The 22,398-nt window shown below is 37.4% G+C and overlaps 1 protein-coding gene across 1 annotated transcript in view; it reads left to right on the plus strand.

The window, feature by feature from the left end:
- HDAC9 (histone deacetylase 9) overlaps window positions 1–22,398 on the plus strand; it is a 472,308-nt gene that overhangs the window by 346,160 nt on the left and 103,750 nt on the right. Inside the window, exon 18 of the mRNA XM_032181790.1 lies at window positions 14,493–14,600. Coding sequence (XP_032037681.1) covers window positions 14,493–14,600 — 108 coding nt within the window. The remainder of the gene's footprint in view (window positions 1–14,492; window positions 14,601–22,398) is intronic.

Here is a 22,398-nt window from a genome sequence, read left to right on the forward strand (position 1 = left end):
TTGAAACAGATTCATTCTGAAATAATCTTGCAAGTGAGTATTAGAACTCAGTGGAAAAAAATCTGTAATATGCATAAAATGCATTAAAAAAATGCATTATTGAAAAACATTTAGGATGGAGCATATCTACTGATTCTGGCATCATGCATAGGTGGTTTTAGTTTTGGTTTTGATTTTGTTTTTGTTTTCCTACATAGCAGTATTCTACATATCTGGTCCAGCTGCAGCCATTATTTACTATTATTTTAATGTTAGCAATATCAAAATGCTGATATTACTAGATATGGATGGGCTGCCTAGATGATGCACATAAGTTTAAATTCCCTTGTTCCCTTATGTTCCCTATACAGAAATAAAGCCACAATCTCTGGAGTGCAATTAGAACTATAGGTCAACTTCCAATGCAAACTTCTAATGTTTTATTTACTATTATCCTCTACAAAGGATAAGTTCTATGCCACAGTAGTCTTCTTTATAGTTGTTTGTTTATTATTATTTTTATATCCCTGAAAAACAAAACATGTGTTGTAGGAACTTAACACAGAAAGATAATAATTTCAATTTAACTTTCAGAATTTAGTAATTTTGGAGGATTTATGAACTATGAGTTAAGGAACAAAGCATCGAGAAGTGGTAATCATTCAAGCTCCCCTACTATTTACACTTGTTGAGGATTCTGCCTAAAATTTGGAACTTAGTGGTTAGCAACTTGCTGTATTTGAAACTTGGGGATCATTTCTGTATATGGACCGGCTAATGTTACACATAGACATGCAGACATGCACTTGCAAATGCACATCTGTGTGTACATATTCACACATGCCTATGCATACACACTTTTCTATATAAAAAGGTGAAATCAATTGTTATTAAGGTAGTTTCTCACAGTTATTGAATTTTATCAAGAAGTTTATGGAGAGTTGAACAAGAGATGAATGAAGTTGTGAAAGAATGTTGTTCAGACTTCTGAGCAAAGAGGAGGTGATGCAGAATTCCTTGACAATTCTTTCTGTGATCTTTGGAAAGTAAATATGACCATGGTGGGCTTTGAAAATTAAATAAAATATTTTTCTATTAAACATGTTATTCAGGCATTAGTTTGTGTTAAAGTTAGTGTTAAAATCATAAATAGATATAGGCTTTGAAATCCTTTTAAATACTTTGAATAATAAAAGTATGCTGTCAATTCTAAAGTTAACATAAGTCAGAAATGCTCAGTATAACTTACCTTTTTAAATACTTAAATTTATCTGTACATTCTTGGGTCTATTTGCTTTATTTCTGATTTGGAATCATGGAAATTGGATTAAAGAACATGTTGTAGAAATCGATACTTTATTTATTTTTTTCTAGTTGGGTTTCCCTTTCTACATATTATTGTCAGGCTTGCTGTAGGGCTCTTCTAAGGGAATGGGTTGTGACCTTTTTCAAGGTAAATAATCAGATTAGGAACTCACTTTCAGTGATATTTGGCTGTCTATTGGTTAGGATGAGCTCTGGGAAAAGCTACTTCAAACTGTCTGGAAAGCAATTCCTATATTTACTTTCAAAAAAGATGGTAGAAAGAAAGAAGCATTGGTACTTTGTAGATTTTAAATTAATTGAATAGTATGAAGCAGTAATCAATGTAAAACAGTAAGATCAGGACATAGTTCATGAAAAGACTGTGAAAATAATTAAAATTTATTTTTTTTTCTTACCTTTTATTTAATTTCTTGCTTGCTTAATTGGTTACTTGTTCACTAAAGAATCCAGGGAGAAAAAATATTAAAAAAAAAAAAAAAGAGACATCAGTTCTTGCAGAAGACTTTAAAGATTTTATGGCTCTCTCCTGAATGATGGTTTTCCGAGATCTTTTATTCTACTGTCTTCTAACCACATGTGGACCTTGCTGGCAGTTATTTTTCAGCCTTTCTGTTATTAAATACATTAGTAGTTAAACTACTCACACAGGCAATGGTCACACCTAGGCTTCTTCTTCTTCACTGCCAGGCTGGATTTAATATCAAAGTTCCCATTTCTTAAGTGATGCTGTTATCAATGTGGAAATCATAGTCTGGTTCTGGTTTGGGACCCTCATGCCACACACTGAAGCTGTGCCACTGTTGGAAAGAGCACCGGGCCATTAAGACAGAGCAAGGAGTAAGGGTGGTATATCTAAATGTACAATTTACCTAGCATAAATAATGTCAAGTCCTAGCTCCAAGCCTCTGTTCCACAAAGCGTATATATTTCACATGAAAGAATCACTGGACAAAATGTAAACTACTCTTGGAGTAAGGACTGAAATGTAGACTTCATAGGCATTGCAGACATGGTGAGCTGATGGGCTGTTAAGATTATTGGCATGAGTTTGGGATGGCTTGCATTGTTCCCACAGGACTTAAAGATCCAACCAATCTCTGTAACCCTGAATTCTGCTGTATTATTGATTTTGTTGTTATCTCTGTCCCAACAGCACCAATAAGCTGCAGTCAAGATGAGGGATCCTCTTCTTTCAATATCACAGTGACTGTAGTAAAAGAAAGCTCTTTCAAGCATCTTGCAAAGTAAACGAGAGGAAGTGTCCCTAACAAAGTTTCAATATTCTCTGATCCTTTTTCATCACAGCTCTGAATCTTATGCTTCAATACAAAATACATGTAAAGCTACAGTTTACTGATTTTGTAAGCATTTTAATTTGCTTTCAAGCAGTGATAGTGACTACTTAAGTCAGGGTTATTGTTGAATTTGGATAAGTATATGCCAGGCTTTCAGAAGAAAAATAAAGAATAAGAAACTAAGAAACTACACAGCTAATAAATATCTCCCTATCTAACAGCCCTAAGGTGACTCATACTGGCAACCAAACTGAGCAGGTTTCACAGAGGGAGAAGAAAAAGGCTTTATCTAACCTAAATTTGTCCATAACAGTATTTCTTGCATAAATTATATATACTTTTTTTTTTTTTTTTTTTTAATCAGAGGACTATCCAGATTCAGCAACATAACATCTACTGAAGTATGGGACCTCTGTCTTTCAATAGTAGTTTTTATTCTTTTTTCAAGTTGAACATTGTACCTGGACCAACTATGGTTAAAAAGTTCTAATACTGTAGGGGTGTAATTCCTTGTGCTGGAGAGAGATTAGCAGGTCTATGTCCAGTGGTTTTAATAATAAGAGATGGTTTCTTGCAGCTGGTCAGAGGTTTGGAATGTGAAAAGTTTTCCAGGAGGTAAGTAGATTGCAGGTGAAATGGCCAAATGGGGAGAATAATCACAAATTATTTTTGGTTCTGCAAATTATCAGACAATTCCACAATTTCTCTTCTGTGAATAGCCACTGGAGATATAACTGATCATTTAATCATTGCATGCATCTATTGCGATTCCTCCCCTTCTGTTCTGCTGTGAAAATGATAAAATAATTAAAAAAAAAAAAAGCAGAAATCTACTTTTAATGTGAGCAAGTTTCATCTCCTTGCCTCAGTCTGTCACTAAAAATAGTGATTGTTTTCCTGCCTGTTTGACCTGCTGCTGTGTGAAGAAATCTTGAAGTCATTTCTCAGCCATATTTTTTTTGCCTAGTTGATAGGCAAGAAAAAAAAAAAACCACAAAAGTAAAGAAGAGCAGGCTTTTATGATAATGTCATCATCGGCTCCCAGCTTCAAACACTTCTGCGGCTTTTGAATTGTCATTTATAACTTGGAACTGAACCGACCCATAATTCCCTTGATGCATTTAGAGAAATTGATAACAGACTGCTTCTTTTATGGCTCAGAGGAGGCAACTCCAATCACATCACTATTGGCAGTCAATATTATTTTCTGACATGGTTGTAAAAGTATAAAGGGGCTTATGGCATTTGTTTAGATGAGGAATGGGCTCTCAAGCTGTGCTGGGGTTTATGGGTCCAGATTACTTGAGAAGCAAAGGGAATATGATGTTTGCAAACAGGATATGATTTTATTTAAGTGTGGGTTTCATACGTTGTTCCCTGGGGATTGCCCTGCAGACAGAAGAGAATTTCACTTTTATCATATAAAATTGGGCAGTTATCCAATCCCCCCCTGCTCTTTCCCCCTCAAAGACACTGCTCCAAACCTGTAATGTGTAAAGTCAGAACTCTAAACTGCAAGAGGAGGAGCTATGGGAGAACAGCACCCTGCAAGAAATTAGACTTTTGCAGAATAAATCTTTAGAAAGCTGAACAGAGTGGTTCATGCACTAACTGCTGAGCCATCTGAGTAGCTAAGAATGGCTTCTACATACTGGGAAAGTCCATTGCATTTTCTCTAATTTTGCTGTTGTGGCAGAACAGGAATGAGTTTTTCTTCTGGGATAAGCTGGTCTTGTTTCATTAACTGGAATATAACTTAGATCTTTTATACCAGAAAAGAATTTGGCTTGTAACAATCAAAAAAGAAATATGAAGCTATACAATCTCTCCATGTTTTTTCCAAATCCTACAAAATATTCGTAGCATCTTTCTAAATCTTCTGAATGTGGAGTTTCTCCCTGGCGTTCCATGTTGTGATAGGTGGACAGTACTTCTTTTTGTCCTGACCACACAGGAAGAATGCAAGAGGAAAGGCAATATTTCACTAGTGCACATATTTAGTAAGTCAACCAGGAAACAAATTGTTTTCTGCTGCTTCTCATTCTTCTCTTGATCGCACCAGTCTGTGTGCAGCAAGAATTTTCAGACTTTACTTTTTACAAATTAGTGCTCCTCTTATAAGAATGAATGGTATCAACCTGGTACCATGGTGTAAAAATTAAGAAGGTATTGTTGATAACACTGTGTCTTTGTTGCAGATTTTAGGATCCTAGATGTTCTGCAGGTCTCTCCTGATATCTAAACCTGGCTGTAATGAAATCAGACTCAGTATGGTTTGTGCACTCAAACTAAACATCACCTCCACATAGGTGTTACAATTAAATTGTGTCCTTCCACAGGCATAATCCTGTCACAATATCAACCAAAATTAAGTCTGTTTCCTTGTTTGGTGAAAGTAATTCCTAGAAGCTCAGCTACCCAGTGTGAAATCTCCCACTCTGAAATCATCGATATAGCATGTGTTGATGGCCTTATTAACCTCCTGATATTTTCCAGTTGTAACAATTTGGAGAAGATTGCAGGAGATTTTTGTGAATAAAAGACTTATCTCCTAAGCCTCCCTGGCTCCACCATCCCTAAAAAATTCCAAGGTTTAATCAACACAAATTCACAACAGCATTGTACTTTCATTAAGGTATTTTGCATGACTATTCAGGACTCAGGGTTACACAGCTCTGACTCTGTGACGTTTTCTGCAGAGGTAATCAAAATATGTGGTGAAAACAGTCATCCTGATGCCACCCCACAGTGCGATGCAAGGCCAGTAGGCATGGGACTGGAGGTTTGTCAGCCCGGAGCATGCAGGGGTCTGCATGGGAGACTCAATGCATTTCCAGACAAACTTATATAGGCTATCTACAGGATGGGGGAATGAGGGTATAACGTACTCCCAGTTGCTCTAGCAAGCACTCTTTTAGGTGTCATACCCCTGTCATTTGTGACAGTTCAGGTCAGCTTAGAACTGACTGGACCATGTTTTGGAGGAATGAACCATTTCTCACTTTACTGAGGCTCTCTTACACAGGCATTCTTAGATGTGCTACTGAAACACCCAAAGCAAGAGCCTGGTTATCCTTGCTTATTTGCGTAGCCATTAGAGAGACATGTGCATCATTAGAGCAGAACTCAGTCCATCTAAGATCTGAGGAACTGTCTGGAAGTACTTGATTCCCTCCATTGATAGGGACTTTAAGCAACTAAGTTCCTAATTTTAGGCACATTAGTTTTAGAAAAAAAAATGGGAAGTATGATAATGCAAATCTGGATGATCAGAAGAAGAAATAATTAGATATTCCTCCATTAGCAAGGTGCAGAGACTTCATCTGCAGATCTGGAACATGCAATGGTATCTCACCTCTAGCAGAGTGGGGATGCTGTATTTAGCATATGAATATGGTGCCCACAACAAAAGGAAACAATTTCTTCAGACTGAAAGGCAGATACTTTGTCCTATTCTTGTCCAGTTGTGGCACAGAGGTGGCCCGGTGTCATATACCACAGGTCATGATATTTAACGAGAAGCAAAACTGGTCAGCTGAGAGACATAGTTCCTGACATCACTGCAGGCAGGCCTATTTTAGAAATGTCTCAGTCTGCTTTAAATTGGAGCAGGTGAAGATAGAAAGCTCAAGAGTGGTAATCTGCTAACTTGGGTGCTAAAGGTAATCCTGTCATCTGCAGAATTTGGTCCCTTAGAAAATTTGTGTTTTTAATTTGTGTGTCTATTTATTTATTTATTTATTTTCCAGTTTTTAACAGAGGAGCATTTTTGCTTGGTAGTAGACCAGATTCAAATTGTAAACAAAGACACATGACATAGAAGAAATAAAATTATTTTGAAGCTAATGAGCTATCATAAAACCAATCCTTTTAAAATCTTACCTCATTTTGCATGTGTGTGTTTTTTTTTTTTAATTACTGTGTTACGTAAGGCCAGCAATATGCAAAGAAGCTCTCTTATTTCCTAGGATATTAAACAAATATATATATACTAAACATATATGTATTTATGTTAAGTGTAAATAGTGGAATAGTGTTATATACAAAAGTATTGTATACAAATTCACTCTCCATATATGCAATTAAATTTGATGGGAATTCAGTAAAGAAAGGAGAATTCACATGTGCTCTTTAAAAGCACATCACATCTTTATTGACAGAATTTAGCCTCCAAGATGGACAGAAAAAATCTCTGAAGAGGAGATGTTGATGTGCTACTTGTCTGAATAAACACAGGTTCTAGCAGAGCTCCATAGCATCCCATGACAGAAAGATCATATCTACAGCCAAGAAGAAAGCTAAAGTGCTATGTATTGCTAATTTTTTTTCAGCAACAAATTGCCAATTTAAAAAAAAATAAGTCATATAAAACTTGTTTTCCTGTAATTGTGTGCATTACAACCAGCTACACATTGTTTTATCTGTTTGCTCATGAACCCTTGGAAACTGCATGATCAAACGTAAGAAGGCAGTTGCACAAGCATTTTCACACACTAATCCATTAAAACCTAAAACAAATGTCAAGTTAAATTAATAGAGTACTCAGAGCTAGGTCTGTAAGTGCAGTAACATTTTTACAAGCATCTGGTGATATATGCCACATATCTGAGACTTGAATCTGGGCCTAAGTGTTTTATTTATGAGTTTTGTCTAAAAACAAGTTATAATCCACATTTAATCCATGCCATCCTCCCTCCATTCCCCCTACCAATGATCCACACATTGCTGTTTCATTAAAGTTTTGAGATCCTTTTGGGTGTTTAATGCATGCTTTCTAAGACCCAGAGATTCTAAATGCTTGTCATAAAAGGAAGTTTAGGAGAGTCAATGAATAAAACTACTTCAGAAGATATTGTTGTGTTCAGCTTTCAGCTTGATTTAGGCTGATTCTATTCTTATTCTCATTTTGAATACAAATAGATTTGTTTTTAAATACAGACATCATATATTTACTTGATTTTTTACAAACCTCCATGTGAACTCCCTTTGTAAGGAAATAGGGGTGCTGCACTTATTTATCTGAGGTGGACCACCTCCATCAATAACTATGGTAGGGATTCAATTTTTATTTTCTGCTTAGAAATGTTTTGTTAGTATTTTCTGAAAATCGATTTTGTTTTATAATAGCTGTACAAGTTAGATCCTTATTGGCAGGTAACACTTGAAAATGTTATATATCCTACGTGTAGAAGGTACAGGTACTGTCAACATTCCTTATTGCACTGTAAGAGGCTTTTGAGGTCAGAATTAATAGCTGCTAAAATTCTTTTTAAAAGTCCATTTCCATGATTATTGTAGATGGTAAATTCTTCTGCAACTCAAACAACAATTCTTCTACAACTCAAACACAGCAGAGAAGCCGATGCAAACCAAGTGAATTCCACCTTTTTTTGTTCAAGCAATGATCTGTGAAGATCCTTTGAACTATTCATCCCAGTGGAGTCTAAAGATTGCATCCCTTTCACAATTTGTTTGTAAATCATACTGAAAGTATGAAAAATTGATATTCTGGGTACTCCCTATGGCAGGCATTTTGGATTAAAGCAGTTGGAAAGGCCTTTGACAAAACAAGTCTCTGATACAGCTGTAAAGTAACAGTAAAAATAAAGGAAGATCTTGGTACATATTTTTCCTAAAGTAGCCCACTTTCACAAACTTCCTCTGTGGGGGATTTATGGAAGAGACGTCAGCCTTTTCTCCTTTGTTCCTTACTGAGTGATGTGGCTGACAGGCCATTCATTAGAGGTTGTTCCTCAGAGATGATGTGCGCACCTTCGCTTCTTTAGTCATGGTGAGATGAAACAGCAGCTGAGAAGCACGCTGAGGACCTTTTGCTTCTTAGTGGAAATCACAGAGGTGATGAATGACCATGAGTACATCTGTAGGAGTGGGAAGTGAGAGCTGTGAGCGTGGCACCTGGGAAACTGCACTGCTCGTGGTCACGAGCAACATATTCCAGACTTATATACTGGCATTCACTGGCACTAACTCTCTCCAAGAATGGCAGACTTGTTTCTGGAAATAAGAGCAAAATGCCACACGCAAGTTTTAGAGGTTGCAACACTTCAGGAAAACATTTCATTTCTATTTTCATGCCAGGGAAATGAAAAAACTCAGTGATGGAAACATGTTTGCTCTGGCATGAGTGGAAGAGTGTGAGACTGAATGCTTTTAAAACTAAAACAAAGGAATTTGCTCTGCAATACACAAGTTTTATTCAATTGTGGTATCACTAAATAGCTCTGTACCCTCACATATTATTCCTCGTAGAGGGCTTAATCAGTTTGTTTACTGCAAATAGCTACAATGTTGTTAGCTAACTAGGTTTTATTTACTTCACAGTTTTATAAGCATTTATATCTGAGGACAGCATTTTTTTTATATAGTAGTTTTTCCAGATTCGTGTTGAAATATCGCAACAGAAATGCATACTGAATTAACTTCCATCTAAGAATAGTTGAGCCCTACCTCTGCTCTTTGAGAGGTGAAACAATATTTTTAAACTGCTATGAATAACTGCTTCTTTTTAGCTTGTTGTGCAGGTTAGTGTACACATAGCACTGCTATCACTGGCCAAAATTTCCATAAGCAGGTAAATGACAGATTGTGTTTTTGAACTATTCTCAGAGAATAAGTAGAATATCTCTGACAGGGACATGTGGTAACTCTTGGAGGACTGGTTTTGATTTTTATGATGGCAACAACTGTGCAGAGAATTCAGAACAGGATGTGAGATTTAGTATATTTTCAATTCCTTTTAGGAATGAAATCAGAATTCCATTGTGGAAGCTCCATTTGTGTTGAATAACAAAGTGTGTGTGTGTGTACATGTGTGTGTGACAGAGAGAGAAATGAAACTCTAGGATGCCTTGTCAGAATGTATCGTAGAGCAATAGCTTTGGCTCTCGTTTATATTGCCACCTAGTTATCAGTGAATGTGTATTTAAGACAACTTCAGAACTCACAGTTAATTATTCAAGGAAGGGAAATAACTCATACAAATGAATAAACCACACAGGGTGTGAAAAGTAGCAGGGTTTGTCAGACTGCCAGCAATATATCTGGTCAGCAGAACTGTGATCCAGTGACCATTAGGCAGATCCTGTGACACTTCTGGAGGAAGGACAACTGAGGATGAGGAGTGCAGGGGAAAGGACAAGTTAAAAAAAAAAAAAGACAGTTATAAATATATTATAAGAATGCCAATGAATTATTATGCCACTTTTTGCCTCTCTGAGGTTCTAGATAGATATTACTAGATTAGATATTATAGGTAGCAGGACATGTAGCTTTTCCAGTTTTAGCAAATACGGGGATTTCAGAAAGGACCTTATGTAAACAGTCTCCCTCTCAGAAGCCTTTCCATGTCTTTCCTCTCCATTTTCACACACACACATACCACTACCTGATGAAGGCATAAGGAGTTGGTAACTTTCAAATTTATAGTCAGTCTATCTTAACATGAAATATTCTAGCCCTGAAAGTGGTACAGTACAAGGTTTCTATCTGCTACATCTCTGCTGTTTCTTAGCTTGTTTTCAGTATGCTTAAAGTCTTCATTGTGAAATTCAAGTTATCACATTGGTACTTCTTGCAGGAAACATTCATATTATTCATATTCTTTCATTTTCTTTTTCTTTCTCTCTTTCTTTCTCTCTTTCTCTCTCTCTTTCTCCTTCCTTCCTTCCTTTCTTTCTTTCTTTCTTTCTTTCTTTCTTTCTTTCTTTCTTTCTTTCTTTCTTTCTTTCTTTCTTTCTTTCTTTCTTTCTTTCTTTCTTTCTTTCTTTCTTTCTTTCTTTCTTTCTTTCTTTTTCTTTTCTCTCTTTCTCTCTCTCTTTCTCTCTTTCTCTTTCTTTCTCTCTTTCTTTCTCTCTCTTTCTCTTCTCTTTCTTCTCTTTCTCTCTCTCTCTCTTTTTCTCTTTCTCTCTTTCTCTCTTTTGTGTAAAGCAGGGTATTTCTGCACACAGCACTTGAAACATTAGTAGCATTCACTCAGGAAAAGTTACCTACATTTCTTTTCACTTAAGTCATTCCTTTCCTCTTTAATGCCTCCACATCCACTTCAGGGACAGGTAGCTTAATTTCTATCATCTGTAGCTTTACAGAGTATTAGCTTTGCTACACATGCCAATGATTGAGCTATACTAGATGTGCTTGAAAAAGTCTACAGCCTACACTGCTCATTCAGGAAACTCAGACTGAAGTAAATCCATATGTGTGTTTAAAAGTTTAGTATTCAGATAGGGCTTGTGTTTTCTGGCTCTAGCTGTTATCATGCACAATCCTTCTTTGAAGAGCTGCAGTAGTGATAGGCTTTTTGATAACGAAACGTGTGGTATGCTCATAGTTTACCGCTGACATTTTGAGGCTTTGAAAAACCATTCTTTTTCATTTTGGTTAGATATTCCAAATGCTTTCCTACACTGACAATTTTTAAAAGGATTCTTGAATTAAAATAATGCATGTAACTAAGCAGAATTTCTCTGTTAGAACCAAACTACAAATCTATATTTTCTGTAATTTTTTAACTTCCTCTAAAAAAAATCCAAAATCAAGGGAGTTTTTATTAAATTCTTAGGCTACTCCAAAGCACTTACAGAACAAAAGTAAAAGAAAAAGACAAACTAAAAAGTAAAAAAAGTTTATTAAATTCCATCTGACTTTATCATAGACTGTGATTTAGAAGCTATTACATTTGTCACAAGGTTATGCATACTTAGCACCTAGATGACTGTCAGATAAATTCGATCTATACCTGAAAGAGAACCAGAAATCATAATCCTATACTCTTTACTCATATAAAATCCAATCACTTCATCTCACAGGAATAAAAAGCACATCCAGTAGGATTTTACATAGTTGTATTTCATATACAGCATGACAACTAGGTCAGATAGTAGCTGTAATTTTAACAGATTTGCCACTTATATCACTGTATTACAACAGCAAGTTGCAAACAAAAAAATCGAATAACACTAAAAAAAAAATAAAAAAATCTCTGTTTAAGCACCTGTAATATTTAAGGTAATATATTGCATTAATAGAGAGATAAAATGGAATGTCATATGGATATTTTCTAGTTGTGACAGCTAAAGTTTTGGCTGTAGGATGAAAGTTTTCTAGGTTGTTCTTCAAGAGATATTCCTCAAAAATTCAGTCTGAATTTTGCATGACTATGGAGCAGATTTTAACATCCAAATTTATAATACTTTACCTTTTCAGGGTAATTATATTCATATCAGTATGTTAGTTTTCTTATAATAACTCTGTACTAAGATATGCAGCTTCAGTTGGCTAACTCTGGCTTTAAGAATTTGCAGTTTGTTGTATGTACTATGCCCAGAAGATCAACTACAATATTCCCCAAGAGATCAGCTAAAATATCCTGAATTTCCTGTGTACTTTTAGGGGGTCATTTCTAAAAATTCCTTGAGAAATGCTATTTTGTCTCCTGATTGCCCATTTACATCCAGTCCAGGTACAATTCTGTAATGAAGGGAATATTGTAGTAGAAGATATTTGGTCTCATTGTCCTGGTTCAGTCTCCTCACACTTAGCTGAAAGTGGAAAATGATAAATGCCGTATCCTGGCCAATACTCGGTGTTCAGCAGTTGGAGAAACTGCCGTCTCATGTGTCAGAGCAGACAACTGTCTTGAAGGGTGGGTACTCTCAAGCTGTGGTTACAATTTTAACTTAATCGGCCTTCCTGGAAATGAATCATAGTCCCTTTGAGGATGCAGACTCCTGCCTGTGCCCTGGTGTACCGAGCAGCTGCCACTGAATCATTTTCATCAGCCACTCCTTCATGTTATCCTTAATTTGCTAGCCATAAAAATGGCAAGAAAGTACTCCCTCCCAGCCCTCTTGTTGATACTTCTTTATTTAAAGTACTGCACTGTATTTTTCAAACTTTATTATGGTTTGATTAAATTGATTTAACCAATGACCTCTACTTATTTATTTCCTTATTTGTTTTAAAAATAAAATTGATTCACAGTTGCTTTAAAGCAGCAGAGAGAGAACCTGAAGTTCTGCCTAATGTTAAATACGTCATGATATTTTTACTACTTGGTTTCTTTCTGGTTTCTTGCTGTAATTTCCTGAGCTACCTACTGATTTGTGTCTCAGGCTACCAGTCTGCAAAACAAATTTAATAAATCATCCTGTATCAAGCTGATGATGCTTAATTGTGTTTAGACAACTTTTTGAGATTCTCAGATGAAAACAAAATGTGTTATTATTGTTATTCTGAACTTTGCAAGAACAGTCTATGCTTTTTATTCAGGCCTATTGTGAATAGGAATTATTTTCATTAGTTCTGCTGCATGAACACAAAACTGATCAAAATGATAGAAAATTCAGGTCCAGCAAACTGAAAAACATGATCATTTTAGTAGCTTGAAATATAATATTATTGTAACAGTAATGGTGAAGACATTTGACAGGTGTAGAGAGAAGATCAAGCTTCTTTCTGTTTCAAATGACTAATCAGAGAATTCCTCAGAACTTCCACAGTCGAGCAGCATTTGCATCCATTTTCAATTATTTAATTTCTTTCTTTTTTCTTTCTCTTTTCTTTCTTTCTTTTTCTTCCTTCCTCCTTCCCTCCCTCCCTCCCTCCCTCCCTCCCTCCCTTCCTTCCTTCCTTCCTTCCTTCCTTCCTTCCTTCCTTCCTTCCTTCCTTCCTTCCTTCCTTCCTTCCTTCCTTCCTTCCTTTCTCTCGTTCTCTCGTTCTCTCATTCTCTCTTTCTCTCTCTCTTTCTCTCTTTCTTAAGAAATTAGGAACAGAAGCTTCTGGTTCAAACTTATAACATGTCTCAGTGTACTTGGAAGTTATCCAAATAGCATCTGCCACAGTATTTTGTCTATCCCTAAACGTTTCTCTTTTCATGATAAATTTGTGCAGTATGATACTACTAAATGCACTTCCCATGGAGCATCAAGGAAGTCTGGCTGTCTCTCTAGATGTTTTTTTCAGACTGTTTCACACCATCATGTCTGCTTGGCATAGTAGCATAAAAGGGATATGCAACATTTCATCTATACTATGTTGTTTGTTTCTGCAAATAAATAGTTACTAAAAATATATTTCAAAAGTAAAATATTGGGTTACTGATTGAAGCTGTAGAACAGTACTACTTAGCTGTCTTTATAATATTTTATTTATATTTTACAATTAAAATATCTTTATTTTATCTTTATATTTTCATATAATGTTTAAGCTGTTATAAAGAGTGATCTAAAGCCTTTCAGTCAAAACTTAGCAGTCCATCAAAACTGGAGATACAGCAAGGGTGGTACTTCAATTTATTTCATTTTATTTTTTTGTCTATGGCAATGGTAAGTAGTGAAATTAAGCTAAACAGTGAATCATTGTGATTTCAGTCATTTAAAAATGATGCCTGCCTGGGTAAGAAAGAAAAGCTTTTACTGCTAATTTTAAAACACATCATGATCTGGGCTGCTGGTCAGTTTCTGTCGGCATGCTTTTTTGGGACAGCAGTGGCTTCTCCTGTGGGACCTCATGTCCCTCGCTGGCAGCCCCCCATCCCCACCAATGTAAGGACCCGGTGCAGGGCGTCCACTGGCCGGTGAGCAGGCCCAGCCTGGCCGATGTAATGCTGTTTGTAATGAGAAATCTAAACAGGGAATGGCAGCGAGGCATGACAGGAATGTGTTTCCATTGGAGAAGCCCGTGCAGAGAAAAAGCATAAGTAAAGCCATGTCCAGAAGGCCTTTCAGCTGGCCCGGACGGAAGACTGATGTTATTGTACACGGGCTGTCACGCTGCCAGCCCTCCCTCACGGGTTTGTTTTCTCTCATGCTCTCCCTCTCCCTTTCCCTCTCCCTCTCTCCCTTGCCCTTCTCTTGGGGCCGGCTGTTTGCTCAGGTGGACAGTGACACCGTTTGGAACGAGCTGCACTCGGCTGGGGCGGCACGCATGGCGGTGGGCTGTGTCATCGAGCTGGCGGCCCGCGTGGCCTCCCGGGAGCTGAAGGTGAGGTCCGGGCCACGCGGTGGGTGGGAGGCAGGGAGGTCCAGGGGGGCTGAAGGCAGGCCTTGTTCGCCCGCTCCGCACTGCTGGGTGGCGGGAGGGGAAGAGGGAGGATGGCCACCAAGGTGTGGCAGCCCCATTGGCTCCTCGAGGTGGCCACTGAGCCTCACAGGAGATACGTTTGCCATTGATGCTCTGAAGTAGTGCTGTTTTCTTCAGAGTGCTACAGCCTGAGGTGAAGTTACTTGTTGCGTGCATGTAGCTGGCAAGTTGCTGTGGAACTGCCTTTTGAAGTGTGTGTTGTTTTTTTTTTTTTATTTTTAATATGATTTAGTCACGTGCATGACCTCATGATGCCACCCAGAGAGAGGGGAGGCAATCGGTGGGCAAACAGGTTGTCAGGGAAGAGGGACGCTGTTGATGAGGGGAGTAATGATCCAGAATACACCTTCCCGTCGGCAGCTCCACACTGACTGTCCCTCATTGTTCTTCCTGGACAGCTTTTCTTCCCTATCTCCTTTCTGCACGATCCGCAAAGAATGATGTACAAAACCCAAATTATCCCCAGTCTAAACAATTTATAAAAGTTCCAGACCTGACGGACTTTGACATTTTATTTGGTATTTTAACAGCCCTATTTAAAGGTACACCATATGCAGCCTGGATGCAGTCTTGCCCCAGTAAACATTGTTGGAGCTAACACGTCTCCTTAATGAAACTGTTTATACTCTTTCCAGTCCAAACACTAATGGATTCAGTCCTGTTTGCAAAATCAAGATAGGAATAAATATTTTAAAATTAACATTATACAATGATTTTTTTTTTCCCCAAAAATTCCAAAATGTAATGGAACTTGGGAATTTTCTTCCTCTATATCTGTCTTATTTCAGTCAAAATACATTAGCTACATATTAGGTGAAGAGTACATATGTTTATGTGTACATGTATATATATAAAGAGGTATAAAATATATAGGTATGTAAAGGAGCATTCAGTTAAAATACAGTATTATATCTCTGACCCAGTCAAATGTGATTACTAAACTTTTGTGTTCAGATACTGAAATCATCAGCCAGGTGCTACACCAAGATGCTATAATTTTTGAAATCTCAAATCAGGGAGAGGCATGTCCATATGGGATCTCGCAGATCTTTTCTGATGGGCACTTCAGCTTTCAGGGTTCGGTAGGATTCAATACACAACTCACTAAACATTATTCCCACACAACGAGACTAATGAAAGGGAAGTAGGGCTTTTTACCTTTTTTTTTTTTTTTTTGCCTTTGGTGACTGTAGGACATATGTCAGTCTTTAAGATGATATGCAAGCAAATTTTGATAAGAATAGTGAGATATGCCCTGTGCACAGTTAGCCTAAGCAGTGTCTGCTGAGAATCTATGCTGTTTATCTTTGTGCTTTTGTGGTGTCTTTCCATGGTGTGATTGTGCTTGATTATTTATCTGTGTGATGGACAGATGGAAAGAATCAAACATCATCCACTGTGAGACCTTGGTTGCTGCTGGAGTTGCAACAAACTGTAAATAAATACTTTAAATTTAATACTAATTTGTAGTTTACTGTAAAATTATTGTTGATCCTAAATAGAATCTTCATCTGCAGTGGAGAGGACTGGAACAATCTCATTCCTCCTCCAGCTGAGACATAGGTAATTGTTCAAAACATGTGCCAAGTCACTGGTTTACCCCAAATCATGAGGAAAGTAGGAATGGAAAACATTTGCTGTGAAAGCGAATCAGCAATACTCATGCCATTCCCAATACGCGTTTAACCTGCTACTGTACTTCCAGCATGAAGTCCAGTGGCTTACGTGCCACTATGCTGACTGTATGAACTAACAATCTGCATGTGGTGTTTATAATTTAAAATGAAAGAAACCCATGGAAAAGTTATTAAGGCCTGGCTGACAGAAGAAAAACATGCTAGCAGAAGTTCTGGAAATAAACTGATCCTGATATTTTTGGGCAGAATCCTCGTATGTTTACTTTGTCACTGCATACAAACCTGGATTTTGCTCAATACTCTTATATAGTAAATTGTATCAAGGGATTTTTTGCAGTGTATTCTGAGGCATTCTACATGGTGTTCACATGAGAATTTAGGTAGCTGTGAGATTTTAGCCCTACAGATCTGTATGTGTCAGTCTACATTTATGATGACTTTATATATTGCTTTTCGATCTTGCTGCAATTCCTCCTCTAGAAACATACGTGTTGCACTGATCAGCTGTTTCTAGTACAGGTAAAATGCCAATTCTGTAACATACTTGTAAAGATCTGAGAGGAAGTAAGTGAAGCTGACCACTTTCATGTTCATTCACTGAGCAAATATGCATGTGAAGTAACCATCTGGGGCCTGTACTGTGAGCCCTGAGTGGGAGGATTAAGCTGTGATGGGAATCTGGAAAGGTCTGCCACAGCTTCAGAATCTTTGGATGACAAAAAAGGCCTTCCAGAATTGTGCATAAGCTATAACAGCTCTGCAGCATGTAAACAGCAAGATGAGAGCAAGTAAGGAAACATGCTGTAATTTTTCCCTGGCAGTTTATAGTATGGATTGTTATCAGATGGTGCACTGTCAGTTTGATGTCATCTTAAGAAAAATACTAAATTATGAGACAGGACACACAGATTTGTTCTGAAATCCCACAGTTGCCTGAGAAGAGCTGCATGTCCTGCAGTTCACAGTGGCAGACTTAAAATACAGAGCAGGGAATTCCCACAGGGCAGTGATTCAGACTGCAGCAGAAGAGGCAGTGGATTATCTACCCAGTGCAATGGAGAAAGAATCATAGAATCATAGAATATCCTGAGTTGAAAGGGACCCACAAGGATCATGAAGTCCAACTCCTGGCACCACACAGGTCAACCCAAAAATTCAGACCATGTGACTAAGTGCACAGTCCAAATGCTTCTTAAACTCCAACAGGCTTGGTGCAGGCCCAGCATAGGTGTCTTCCTCTGAAACAGTTCTGGAGACATAAGGGTAACCTTAGAGTAAAACTTTATAGCATAGACAAAGTTTGAGACAAGAAGCCTCAGGAATGAGACATTGAAGTAATTTGTTTAAGTGCTGTTTAGATGTAAGAATTGCCAAATTTGTCAGTGTAGCTGGGTATAAGCTGCTCAAACATTTCTTACAGCTTGATGAATCAATGCATGTATTTTTGTAAAGTCTAACAAGGTTTTCCTAAAATAAAAGTGAATATAATATTTTATTTTATGGGTATGTATGCAGTCAATTTAGAAAAACAAACAAACAAACCACCACAGGATTTACAGTACTGGAGACAAATGTCCTCCTCACTGCCTGGAGTACAGAAAATAACATAGACTGTCCCATACTGACTGGCATCTGACATTTAAACTCCATTTTAGGAAGGAAACAACTTTTCAATTTCCATGCTTACTCCAGTCTCTGCTGACATTGCTTGCATAAAGTGATAGTAGTAGCTCTATGCTGTAAGTATGTGCTGCTAAGAAAAATGGTAAGTCTACAAAATCAATTGTGAGCCTACAGAGCAACTGAGAGCAATTGTCACTGCACAGTTGGACGTGAGTCAAAGTAGTACACAAGGCAAAAGGTTCTCTACTTTATTCTGAATTTCCTGAGACTGCCAGTCCCATTTCACATAGGTCTCTTCAGAACAGCAACATTTTGTTCATCTGATTTGGACAGTGTTCAAAAACTTGCCAAGAGTTAGAGTTCTCTCCACCATAGTTCAAACCTCTTGTGAGACATCAGGTTTCTTTGATCTTCCTGACAAATGGCAAAAGCATTAATATGACAGTGCTAAGGATGTAAAACAATAGGGTTTACTGAAATTCTGCTGCTGCTGTAAAAGTAAATTGGTTGGAGGGGGAGGCTGGTTTTTCTATTATTATTATTATTTTGTTTTTATTTATTTATTTATTGTTAATCAAGACAATCCCCTTCTCTGGGGAGACTTAATTCAGGATGTTTTTAATTTGATTATATCAGGTAGGTAAAATCACCTATCAAAATTAAGGATTTTTTGGGTTTGTTTAATAATATAATGAGCATTCATTGAGATCAATTTGATACTCCTTTGAGATAATTTTAATAGAGAATAAAGAATCACACCAGTGAAATATGTAGTATGATAAAAGTGATGTTTTACTGAGCCACATGCTATGTTTTTCCTTTTTTCATGAGTTTATTTGCATGTTTGATGGATGCCATATTAACAATATTACCATATGATGAGATGAGCTTAAAGATTACATGAAGGTTGCCCTTTTTCAAGCTTTTTATAAGTGAGGAAACCTGGTGATGGCTGATGGGGTATTTATATTTTATGTCATCACTGTCACAGCTCTCCCATCTAACTGATTTTGCTCTATCTGCCTTTGCTCCTTTCCCATTTCCCAAAGAGATTTGTGTAGATGATTTTTGCTATTATGCTGGCTAACCACCTTTAGTAGAGTGGAGTACATGGAACTGGGTGACTGTAGTTCCAATGTAGACATTAGATATACCTAATAAATAATTTCAACACACAAGAGAAGTCTTATGATATATTTCTTGGGATTTGGGAAGTAATACAGGTAGTGCCCTGCATATGATTTCTTGCACATGGTATGGCTTTTGAACTTGGAAATATTTGTCTCTAGTCTCTAACTAAGGTCAGTTACTTCAGAAAGAGAGTCCTAAAAATCTCCATCTGCAGAGAGAGCGTTTTTTTTCTGAAGTCATTATGGAAAATAACAGGAGGGTTGTCTTTTAAGGATCTCCTTCCTCTCTTGCATGGCCACAATAGAGATATGCTAGAAAAGGAGAAGGAAATGGTGCATATGGAGACTCAGGCTATACAAACCTTCTGTAGGACCTGAAGGCAGCGCTTCACTTCACAGTGTCCCAGTCAATGCCCGACAATAACTAAGCAGATTTGAGGACCATGTGGCCTAATGGTTTGGCGGCACTGGGAGATGCCATCCTTCCCTGCCTTCCCATTTTTTTTTCAGGCCCCCTGCTGCTTCCCATCCATCAGCTCTGATGCTCGCCTCGCCTCACCTCGCCTCACCTCGCCTCACCTCGCCTCACCTCACCTCACCTCACCTCACCTCACCTCACCTCACCTCACCTCACCTCACCTCACCTCACCTCACCTCACCTCACCTCACCTCCTGCCCAGTGTGCTACTTCACTCATAAGCATCTATGCACAAAGAAACTCTCCCCAATCCTGTGCAGCAGGTACTTCTAAGGTGCATCTAATACTACTAAGAAGTCAAAAGTCAAATAAGTGATTATGTTAGTATGATAATTTTGTAATAATTGTACTTTGCTGTCTAATGTCCTTCAAAATATTATTTGTTCTTATAACAGTTGTTTTATTGTGGTCTGTTTTGTGAATATTAAATGCATCTTCTTTTTTGGTAACAAAATTTGCATTTCTTTGTCTGTTGCTTTATATCTTACAGTTGACTAGCAGATAATAAAATAAAAGAAAAGATATCAGTGAGGAATGTAATTTAAAAAGTGTACATCCAATAAGAACCACCCTATGCACTGGGAAATTAATTTTCATCAGAATGGGCAACTCAGTCCCAGAGCAGACTGTGGTACTAGTGAAAATTCAAAAGGAGCATTTCTGGTGTTTTTTTTCTCCAGTTTCAGATGTTCCTATTCAGTACTACTACAAGCTGGAATTAATTATTTTAAATACAGTACCCATAATAAGGATTATTCTATAGTTTACTTTGAATATCCTTTAAATATGTCAACATTGGTGATGGCAACACTCTTTTCTGTGATAGAAACACATAAGTGCCATATATTTTTAATTTGACAAATTTGAAACAGAAAAGACCTACATAGTAAACTGTCAAGAGCTGGTAGATTTCATATGGTTATTCCTTAAAAAAAAAAAAAAAAAAAAAAAAAAAAAAAGTTTGAATGAATTAAGAAGCAATTCTGCAAAAAAAGCACTCAAGAAAAAAGACATAAATTAAGAGAGATCTTGCATCTATTTCAGCTGAATCAAGAGAAGTACAAGTTCCTTTTCTTCCTTATCGTGTGTGTGTGTGTGCAAGTGCAAGCACACACATGTGTAGGGTTGCCCTGTTGGTAGTCAGGGGTCATTTAACAGAATAAAAGCAATTGAAATGAGTTTCCTCCGAACCAGAATCTGATACATTCCTGGAATGGTTCTTTCTGATATGTCAGGTTGAATCAATACCAAAATAAATCTCCTGCATTTGGTCATTGTTACTCTGCTGTCTTTGTGATTCCTGAATAACTTGAACCTGAAACTCTCATTCCAAATGTGCTTGGTTATTACTGACTTCAAGGTCTTTGTTACACAAGGCTATGGAAGAATCATAAGGTAAATTGTACTAGTCTAGTGAATAAACAGGATTAGCTTAATTAATACCCCCCACCTCATAATTTTCTAGTCTTTATAGTATTCCATGTAAAAATCACTCATTCCTTTTTCCCAGCTCTACTGCTTTTATTAGATCAAAAATTACAATGAACTGCCTTTCTAAAGACATAACAAAAGAAAAGGGGTGAGAAGTGTCCTCCTAGTCCTACAGTGTCCTTCCTCTGGTAGTATTTCAGGCCAGCAAATTTCCATTCATGCTGGAACAACAGCAAATACCACATAACTCTTCTGGTTATGTAGGAAAATCTCCTTTCCTGGGAGTTGCCCTGTGCTCAGGTGGCTCCTAGACAGCTCTCGTGCACGTTCTGCCCTACCTTCATTTCACAGAATCACAGACTCACAGAACTGTAGGGTTTGGAAGGGAACTCAAGAGATCATCGGGTCAGATTTCTACCTCCTTGTCTCACGTTCTGCTCTGTAACACTCTCCCTCTGCCTTACAAAAAATTCTAAGCAATTTGTAGCAGCTACAAAGGGAAGCTTTTTTTTTTTTTTTTTTCCTGCTACTCAGACTCAGAATTTTTAACAATGTGTAGCATGGAAGAACAGTCATAAATGAATGTTTATTTTACTAGTCTTAGAGATACGATTGATAACAACCATCAAAGTTACCAACAGAGTTTTTTAGATAGTACTTTATATTCTTTGCTTTTACAAAGTTACCAAATTACAAAATTTTATATGGAACTATCTCTTAGAAACTTTATCCCAGCAATTATGGTTATATTTATATCTGAATTACTATTATTATTTCATATAGTAGTACAACTTTAATTATATGTGTGGTATGCAACCTATCTCCATGACCACTCTGTTGTTAAAACTGTTTGTCTGCATTTTTTCCCAATATAGTTCACACTAGTTGTGGCTAAAGAGGCTGTCACAGTTGTATATATGTCAGCCTGCAAGCACCAACTTTTCATATATATTCTCCAGTGCAATCCTTTTAGACCTGCAGGAAAGCAAACAGGGAACTCTTTGTTTCCATCAGAGTTAAACATTTAACGTCCATTTTTGTGTTCTTGGCCTCTGCTAGCTTCCTCTGCAAGACAAAATGGTATTCCCTCATGTCCATTACTGTTTTCTTGGCAAATCTACATGCTGCTAACACTGCTGTGTTAAATCATGGGTTCTTGTTCACTGCATTCGTAGACCCCCAGGGCCAGATACTGGCTCCTGCTCTGGCAGTATGAATAGCTTGTAAAATTGTCCCAAACAGGTACCTGAGGATTGCCTCGCTCTTACACCATTCTTATTCTTACCCTCCCTGCTGGATGGCATAGCTTGGGATCATGTTACAGCAGAAGTGACCTGGTAAGAATATGGTTATCTTCTTCAGGGTACCATTTCAAGGGAGTTTTGTAGGCAGCTGGGGTT

The sequence above is a fragment of the Aythya fuligula genome, chromosome 2, assembly GCF_009819795.1.
Source record: "Aythya fuligula isolate bAytFul2 chromosome 2, bAytFul2.pri, whole genome shotgun sequence".
Lineage (NCBI taxonomy): Eukaryota > Metazoa > Chordata > Aves > Anseriformes > Anatidae > Aythya > Aythya fuligula.